Raw genomic sequence first — 9754 nt, 5'->3', positions numbered from 1 at the left:
AATAAAAAAAACATCGTCTTTTTGGAAACATAACCATTGAAATTTTAAAATGTTCGGTTGGTATTTGGCTGTTTTGGTAATATTCGGCTTTGAAAAGGCACACATAGAGTTACCTCCCTTATGGAAATTGTGAGACCTGATAATCTTTATTAAGTGACCGCTCGATCATTGGATTCCCCTCGTAATTAGCTATTTAAGAGCTAATTATTGACTTCTGAGACAAACTTGTACACCTATAATAATGGAATATATATAGATGTAAATGAAAATAAGGGAACCGAACTTCAAGGAAAGATAAGTTTAGCTTTTGTAAATCACTAACGTTCAGACAAGTATTATATCCTGTCGTTTTGAAGATAGAAGAAGTGCTTCACGTTGCTTCTGCGATTGGTATAATGGATGTTGTCTGAAAATGTACACTCATTTAAAGTTATTTCCCCTTGATTGAAATCTAAGTTCCATATTATGCAAATTCGAAATGTGGCACTTTCTGCTGCCAATAGTACTTTGGTATCGGAAACGGGGACGTTTTATCTAAGCTAATCAGTAATAGTGATCACAGCCTTCAAATCCAAATGTTTTTAAGAGACTCTCCTTTTTGAAGAACAGTTAAGGACTGAATATAAAATTATTGCGCCGCGTATTTTCTGGATGGTGACGTACAACTTTCGGATACCCCAATTTTCAGGAATGGGATAAACGTGTGAACGAAATAAATAATAGTGAAATTCCTCGTTTGGTAATTATATGGTTTTCGTACATTTTTAGTACTTCTGAAGATTATTTACATAATATTTTTATTATATTTTAATAACTCGAAATAGAGTGATTTTTAAAAAATTATCCAAGATATTTCAAAACCACAGCAGAGACATTGTAGCATTTACAAACGAAAACCATATTTTTGAAATAAATTCAGAATGGCTTGCGTCAAAAGCTTAAACCTTATTCTGTGAAAGTAGTACCCTTAAATTTTTATTTGAAGATCATGGTCCTAAATCTGCGGGCAAGCGAACAGTCATATTGTGGACGATATTTTGTCACAGACTAAAGTCTTGTCAAGAGTTCGACCGACCGACTGGCTAAAACCACACGAGGAGACAACAAATCTTCAGTCGGCCGTTTTCCACTTTGTCGATAATCACGTGTGGATCATGCAATTGAAAGGAAAATCAATCTGATTGGATGATGATACTCTCTTGCAGACGATGCAACAATCGGCGACAAATATCAAACTGGTTTAATATTATATATCCTGTAGGCAATGCGGTACTCTTATCGGGCACACGTGAGATTTTACTCATAATTCGCATCGGCGACAAAAATAGGCGACAAAGACTGTTCGTGTGCCCGCAGCATAAAAGATTATCCTAAGGCTCCAAGACATACTGATATCGTGCTATTGTATCAATCACGTATTTCATTAAGTATTTGTCAATAATCATATCAATGAATGAAATCCTATAGAAAACCTAGTCGCGTTCATAAATTCAACCGAACAAATCGCACCCCATTTCAGAAGCGGACTGAACACCTCAAGGTCCTCGTACCATTGGGCTTCCTTAGTTCCCCGGGCCCTCAACCCTGATCGTTCTTGCCTTTACTCTACTTATATAAATAAAATCATTTTTTTAGGCTATTATATTTTTTGAAAAATGTTTCAATATTCATTTAGTTTAATGATTATATCGTCTTATATAAAGATTCTATTCTTTAGTGGCACCTGGTAAGTACAACGGATGAATATATGCTCTTGATGCTATTAACGTTTCTAGTGTGGCAAGTTTAATGCAACATTGTTCCATCATCTTTCACATTGTACGTTCAATAACTCAAGTCAATAGAAGCCGTTTCATTGGAGTTCTATCACTTGGCTATTACCCTTTGGCTTTTCACAAATTCTGATTTGATATCTGGAAAGACGGCCTTCTTAAAAGAGATGTAAATATGTTTTCTACAGGCGACACAAGCCTGTTACGTTTTGAAGATTTGAATTGAAAGCAAAACCTTTGGATAGATGAAAAGAAATCTGTGATTCTAATCTAATGGACTGTTAAACTTCAACTGTGAATAGCTTTTTTTAACTCTTAGACTTTTAGATAAAAAAAACATGAACAAATGTAACACATTAGGATTTTTTTCAAAGAAAATTAGATTTTAGTTTAAGAATAATAGCAAATCATATCCGCTGTAGACATAATTAACGAGTCTGGGGAACGTTATATAGTGGACTTTTTGTAGGGAAACGCATTTGGGCATTAGGTTATCAAAAAAGTAAAGTGAATGAATGGTCGTCGCTTTGTTTGGAGTTGAGAAAGTGGAATTTCTAGGAAACTAAGGGCCCGAGAAGGGAGGTGGTGGGGGGGTTGGGGCACAGGCCATTCTTTCACTATGTAATATAATACAAAATTTGAAAAACGGGGCCAAAGTCGGGTAACCTCTTTTCTTTCCCCCGCAGAAACGCCACTGCACGGCGAATGAGGGTGTGGACAGACGCAATCTAATTGAATTCAGATTACAATTACGTATCGTTTTTGTCTTCTACATTGTAATCTAACAAGTTTTCTACCAAAGCCATGTCCCAATGGTAGTATTTTAAACCAATCAAAGCGTGTCATGTAAAACCCGAATCGTTATACAATAAAGAATTGTGGGATAGCGCAACCAAAAAGACTGTCATATTGCTCTATTTTAGGATTCAATATCCCACAATTCATCATTTTATCAAGATTCCACTCTTGCAGCCTCAAAGGCATGTTTTCCGGCAAAAATATCATTACCTGGTTAGAAATTCGGGCAACCTCCAGATAGTTCGCCCCCCTCGGACGTAAACCTGGCTCCTCCGCTGTATTTGAGCAACATTAAAAACGTGTTTGAACATTTGGTTTAATATCCTTTAACAAATGGGCCGAATTTATTTTATTAGAAATCTTCAAGTATCGATTTTTCACAAGCTTTCGTTATCTTTTCAATGTTAATTTGAAATCAAGAAAACGTTTGAGATGTTTTGTTTTTACTATTAACCAATAAGTCACCGGTAGCCTGGAGGTTCAGCAATGGATTAATCATCCCGTGTGTCCCTTGGCAGTCATCCAGCTCGGAGAAACTGGCTTGATGAAGAAAACGTCTAATCGTTCAGATGGGACAGCTGTGCACGATAAAGATCCATCGACAATTTTACTATTAATTGTAGTGTACAAATGGCAAAAGAATGTTCATCCCGGGTTACCTTGTCAGTCATGTAACGTCTTACTAACTAAGGGCCTGACGTGAAATAAGGAATAATCGTTCGGAAGGAGCAATAAACCGAGGTTCCGTGCCCTAGAGGATGAGCGCGTTAAAGATCCTCGCCGGTACTAAAACGAAAACGAGTAGACTAACGCCGCTATCCTCCTGTTATTCAACTTACTGGAAGTTTTCAAGATTTCCAGTCTGTGGCTAATGCTTTTACTGGGGTTTGGGCCCACTAAGAGGTCGGGGCTTGTAGACTTGGTTCAACCAGTCCCTATGGCAGTCAGCCACTGTGTAATATATCATATTATCTTATGATTGATATATCTTCCGGGGCTATCAATTCCCAAGAGAAGATTTACGTATAATTTTCTTATCTTTCAATATAGAATTACTCTTGAATATATATTTTAGTATATAATGATTCTCCCCGTGGACATTTGAATAAAGGTAGGCCTATACATATAATGTTCATGTCACGTTGACCTAGCATATTTGCCATTCTGTAGCTTGGTTTGTCACAGAGCAATGCCTGCATGGATGGATGCATTTAAAGGGATTGTAAAATGGTTTTTATGTATATCAGGGACACTGATAGCATCGTTTTCAGCTATCCCATTTTTCAGTCGGACGTCTGTGGTTCTTTAAAATTGCCATGAAAGCGGCATAAGCCTACTCTTTTTAGGTTTTCAACTGTTGAGAGATCTTTAACGTGCTAAGCCTACTAGTTAAACCGGATTTAAAGCTGGTAATGCTCCTCCTTTCCTATTCGTCCAAATTTAAAATCAGTTCACATTCAAATATAAAAATTCACCAATCAGATAATTCCATTCATTTGCTCAAAGTCGGTACTCAAAGGTCGTCCCATTTTTCAAAAAAAGTCATTATCCTATTGGTTTTTGCTCTTTAGCCAATGACTTTAATTCGTTCTGACACTGATTGGAGTTGATTAGTCGGATCGATCGAACCGTACATTCCCAACACGGTAGCCGTGGTGTGTTTGCAATGTAGCGGCGAAAGTTAACAATTGTAAATTCTATGCCAAAGTCTTCAAAATATTGAATGAAGGCTTGGGTACTTTTATAAACATTTGATAATATCACTATTGCAATTGCCCTCAGAAACCATTATAAGCAGCATTTTGCGATAGTACCGTCTTTAATTGCTTAGTTATCGTGGAATTACAAGAAATAGAATGGTAAATCTTGATGCTATCAATGCCTTCGATTCACATTAAATTTCACAAAACCTCTTTACAATTCCTTCAATTTCAGTGTCAAATGCAGTTACCTACTTTCTGTGCCAGTCCCCAAGTGACACAAGCGAAGTTAAGTAGAAATTACTTAACTCAAGTTCTTTATCAGCTAGTTTTTTACTTAATAATTCCAAGAGTCACATAATGCTATGTATAATAAAGTAAAAACTGCCATTAAAAGATTAATAGTAGCATATGAGGTCAGACAGCACACTGTTGGAGAAAATTTGATTATTTTCAGATGATTACTGAAAACTTTGCCATTATTTACAGATTATAAAGCACTGGTTACCTCATCTTCATTACACCAAGCTATTACGAACTCCGTCTTATACCTTGCCATCATTTAGCACCTAAATGAAGTTTCTTTTGTAAATTAAAACACGAGTTCACAAAGTAGACAAGAACTGGTAGTTACACGCGCAGAAGCGTACATTCAAATCAAATCGCTGCGTTTGCAAACTAGGGTCAAAAGACAAATGCCTTATGATGTCAAGGTATAAGACGGAGTTCGTAATACCTTAACATTGTGAAGATGTGTTTACCCAGGTACAATCTATAATCCAATCAAATCACCAGCTTCAATGATACACGAAAAGTGTCTCATGATGTCACGGTATAAGAGGGAGATCGTGATACCTGGACATTGTGAAGATGCGGTAACCAAAGTATAATTTCCATCGAAAACGTCTTATTGTCTGTATTTGCCAATTATCCAAATGTGTTACGTACTCCGTATTATACCTTGACATTGTGAAGATGTGGTCACCCATGTTAAGTGTCCATCACGTCGAGACTGCTTCGTCAAAGTTGTCTTGGAAATGACGGGAAATGAATTTATTATATAAATATTCTCTGTCTTCAGTCAGTGTCTCATGAATTTTAATAATTCCATTAGAAATAATAGATGAATTGAGACTTTATTTATTAATGTCAAAGCAGTTAGTTGTCGTACTTTTTTTAGAGTATATTATTCCTTGGACATGTAAGTTCGACACTTTATGTTCCCTTATTTTTGAGTGTCCCATCCCGATATGGGCCTAGACGATTCTGTTAAAGATCGGCTCAATATCTATGTTTCTATTGTGGTCTATGTCTCCATTGTGGTCTATGTCTCTATTATGGTGTATGTCTCTATTGTGGTGTATGTCTCTATTGTGGTCTATGTCTCTATTGTGGTGCATGTCTCCATTGTGGTCTATGTCTCAATTGTGTTCTATGTCTCTATTATGGTGTATGTCTCTATTGTGGTCTATGTCTCTATTGTGGTGCATGTCTCCATTGTGGTCTATGTCTCAATTGTGGTCTATGTCTCTATTAGCGTTTATGTTTCTATTGTTGGCTATGTCTCCATTGTGGTGCATGTCTCTATTGTGGTGCATGTCTCCATTGTGGTGTATGTTTCTATTGTGGTGTATGTTTCTGTCGTGGTGTATGTCTGAATTGTGGTGTATGTCTCCTTTGTCGCCTCTCTTGTGGTCTATGTCTCTATTGTGGTCTGTGTCTCTATTGTGGTCTGTGTCTCTATTGTGGTCTGTGTCTCTATTGTGGTCTGTGTCTCTATTGTGGTTTATGTCTCTATTGTTGGCTATGTCTCTATTGTGGTGTATGTCTCTATTGTGGTCTATGTCTCTATTGTGGTCCATGTCTCTATTGTGGTGCATGTCTCCATTGTGGTTTATGTCTCAATTGTGGTCTATGTCTCTATTAGCGTTTATGTTTCTATTGTTGGCTATGTTTCTATTGTGGTGCATGTTTCTATTGTGGTGCATGTCTCTATTGTGGTGCATGTTTCTATTGTGGTCTATGACTCTATTGTGGTTTATGTCTCTATTGTTGGCTATGTCTCTATTGTGGTGCATGTTCTATTGTGGTGCATGTTTCTATTGTGGTGCATGTTTCTATTGTGGTGCATGTTTCTATTGTGGTGCATGTCTCCATTGTGGTGTATGTTTCTATTGTGGTGTATGTTTCTATCGTGGTGTATGTCTGAATTGTGGTGTATGTCTCCTTTGTCGCCTCTCTTGTGGTCTATGTCTCTATTGTGGTCTGTGTCTCTATTGTGGTTTATTTCTCCATTGTGGTCTATATCTCAATTGTGGTCTATGTCTCTATTATGGTGTATGTTTCTATTGTGGTCTATGTCTCTATTGTCGTTTATGTCTCTATTGGTCTCTTTTGTGATCTATGTCTCTATTGTCGTTTATGTCTCTATTGTTGGCTATGTCTCTTTTGTGGTCTATGTCTCTATTGTGGTTTATGTCTCTATTGTTGGCTATGTCTCTTTTGTGGTCTTTGTCTCTATTGTGGTTTATGTCTCTATTGTGGTTTATGTCTCTATTGTTGGCTATGTCTCTTTTGTGGTCTATGTCTCTATTGTCGTTTATGTCTCTATTGTTGGCTATGTCTCTTTTGTGGTCTTTGTCTCTATTGTCGTTTATGTCTCTATTGTTGGCTATGTCTCTTTTGTGGTCTATGTCTCTATTGTGGTTTATGTCTCTATTGTTGGCTATGTCTCTTTTGTGGTCTTTGTCTCTATGGTGGTTTATGTCTCTATTAATGTCTATGTCCCTTTTGGGGGGAAAGTTAAAAAAAACACAATCTATTCACATGCCAGCTGTTATATATATGAAATACACAATATTATATGTATCTTGTACACCAGCAGATAATAGTTAGGTTCACTCTAAATAGAAAACGTTTTTTGATGTGCAAGGATACAAAAAAAATTCACTATTCAAAACTTTAGGTTTGTATGTTAAAAAGCTAATTTTGTTAACAGGGGATAGTTTCTGGCGTTAAATATTCTAGTTTGCACACATTACGAACGTTTTGATGATTTTGTCACGCTCTCTACTGTACTGCCCTGCTTCGAGGTCCATTTGACACACCTTGATAAATCTTGTTCAAACTACAAATCATATTTTTGCCAGCTGAACTTTTGCTACCTGAGCGCATGGATTTTGCCTTGCGTTCAGGTTGCAATAAGTGTTTTTGTAAGTTTTTTTCTACTGCTTGAGTTGTAGTGCACTAATAAGGACGATCTCTGCTCGGTTCAACGTCTTGCGTTGGAACTAACTCTCTTTGTCGAACACCGAGATGCATATCTTTTCTACTTGTGATACTGTCTTGTAACTTCTTTAAACACGGTGAACTGAATTAGTGGGTAACTTGAATTTTCGGAAAATTGCTTTCAAATTCATAAACATGGTGAGCTGTATCAGTGAAAACACTGCGTTATCGTCCAAATCTCGAATGTGTCGTATTAGTGAGTAACTCGAATTTTATGTTCACTTGATGACCTGTATCAGTGAGTAACTCGAATTTTCTGTTAACTTGTTGAGCTGTATCAGTGAGTAACTCAAATTTTCTGTCCAATTGATGAGCTGTATCAGTGAGTAACTCGAATTTTCTGTTCACTTGATGACCTGTATCAGTGAGTTACTCGAATTTTCTGTTCACATGATGACCTGTATCAGTGAGTTACTCGAATTTTCTGTTCTCATGATGACCTGTATCAGAGAGTTACTCGAATTTACTTGGTGAACTGTATCAGTGAGTAACTCAAATTTTCCGTCCAACACGAACACTGAAAGTAGCTTTACCTTCCATAAACTTCGTGTGCCGTATCAAAAAATGTCACTCAATAATTTTTAACAGGATTTGAATATGGTCTTAAGTTCCACTCTAAAATTGTTGTTTAAAAAAGCATATATAAAGGGATTTGCCACGTTGTATATAAAATACATATAAAACACCACCAAGTTCAAGGTTACCAGTTTGTGAGCCATTAACCAGGCGGGTAAAAAGGCAATAATAAAAACAAGAGTCACTATAAACAACATAAAAGCCGTTTTAATATTCGCCATACGCATTTTCTCCAAGCGCGTTCTGGACATATTGGAATTGATTCCATTAGCTGTGTTGTTTTCCACGTGTGTGCTCTCACATTTATTTTTCAATTTATCACCGTTAGTTTGACTGAGTTCCAAAGCCACCGTGGCCTCAGATTGCTCACACTCGATACTAGAGTTCTCTGTGTTTGTCACAGGCCAACAGCAGTTATTGGATTTGATTTGTAATCGTTTTTCCCGTTGTGAGATAACGAAGCGATAAATTAGACTGTACAGCGCTAAAACAATGAGACAACAGACTAAAAATAGAGCCGAATAAATCTTCTGATATACCATAAAGAACACGGAGTTAATAACATGCTCGTTGGTTCGACATTGTCCCTTATCTATGAATGCTTTAATGGTTTTCACTGGCGTAGGCGTCGTTGATACGTTCACGGACAACGTTAACGTACTAGCAGCAGCTGATGAATTCTGGCGATGCGTGTAACCAGTCGGATACGACGAGTAATGTACCACACTACTACTATCACTAAAATCCTCTACGGTTACGTCTGGATCCAGAAACGGTTTCGAAGTGGTTAGGAGATCGTCAACTTCCAAATCCTGCAAGACCCATGTGGTATAATGTATACAAGCAATGATGCCCAAAGATAGAGACAGAACACTCAGAGAAGCTACGATAATTTTCGCCCGTCGGATGGTCATCACGTGTAAAAACGGATGACAAATGCATAAATATCGATCGAATGCTATAGCAACCATGACAAATGCCGAAAACGGAATCGTTGTCGTAATGAGGAAATGATATATTTTACAAACGGCATCGTCCACGACAAACTCAACGGATTCTAAGGTAATCGTAAACGGTATGGTCACAAGACAGGTAATGAAGTCCGTTCCAGCGAGAGTCAGTATAAAGATAGTTGACGTAAGCTTCTGCTTCAGATTGTAAAAGACGTAAAAAGCAAGAGCATTTCCTATGGTTCCGAAAACGGCGAAAATGGATAGGATTCCGATTACGGCATGCAACTGTGCTGCGTCTATCGGTCCGTCTTCCGGTACGGTATCATTAACTGTGGCCATTGCTGGGATATATCATACCTGAAAGCATAAAAATAGAATATTTACATAAGTTATAATCAAACTGGTACTTCTTGGGTACGTCTTCTGTATGTGCTTTCAGTACAAAAACCAGCAGATCGCATTCCTCGTTCTTTTATATCTCATTGCAACGAATATGGAAGGCAGCAAAGGTAAAGAATTCCCCGACAGGTGGAATCGAAAAATAGCAGGTTACTGTCTCCCGTCTTCAGCGCCTTCAGGTCCAGAAGAGTAGGACGTAAAACTCCAGTTCATTTGATTCCCGTGACTAATTAAATAAGTATCAATCATATCAACATTATTGAAAAAT

The 9754-nt window shown here is 37.4% G+C and overlaps 1 protein-coding gene across 1 annotated transcript; it reads right to left on the bottom strand.

Annotated features, from left to right (window-relative positions):
- Positions 1–200: 200 nt before the first annotated feature.
- On the bottom strand, positions 201–9426 carry LOTGIDRAFT_160263 (hypothetical protein; the record flags this gene model as incomplete). Its single annotated transcript, XM_009055316.1, has 2 exons — positions 201–233; positions 8263–9426. The coding sequence occupies 2 exons, from the start codon at positions 9424–9426 to the stop codon at positions 201–203; spliced, it is 1197 nt and encodes a 398-aa protein (XP_009053564.1).
- Between the last annotated feature and the right edge of the window lie 328 nt (positions 9427–9754).

The sequence above is a fragment of the Lottia gigantea genome (genome assembly GCF_000327385.1).
Source record: "Lottia gigantea unplaced genomic scaffold LOTGIsca_24, whole genome shotgun sequence".
NCBI classification, from domain to species: domain Eukaryota; kingdom Metazoa; phylum Mollusca; class Gastropoda; family Lottiidae; genus Lottia; species Lottia gigantea.
This window is presented reverse-complemented; position numbering and strand designations above follow the sequence as displayed.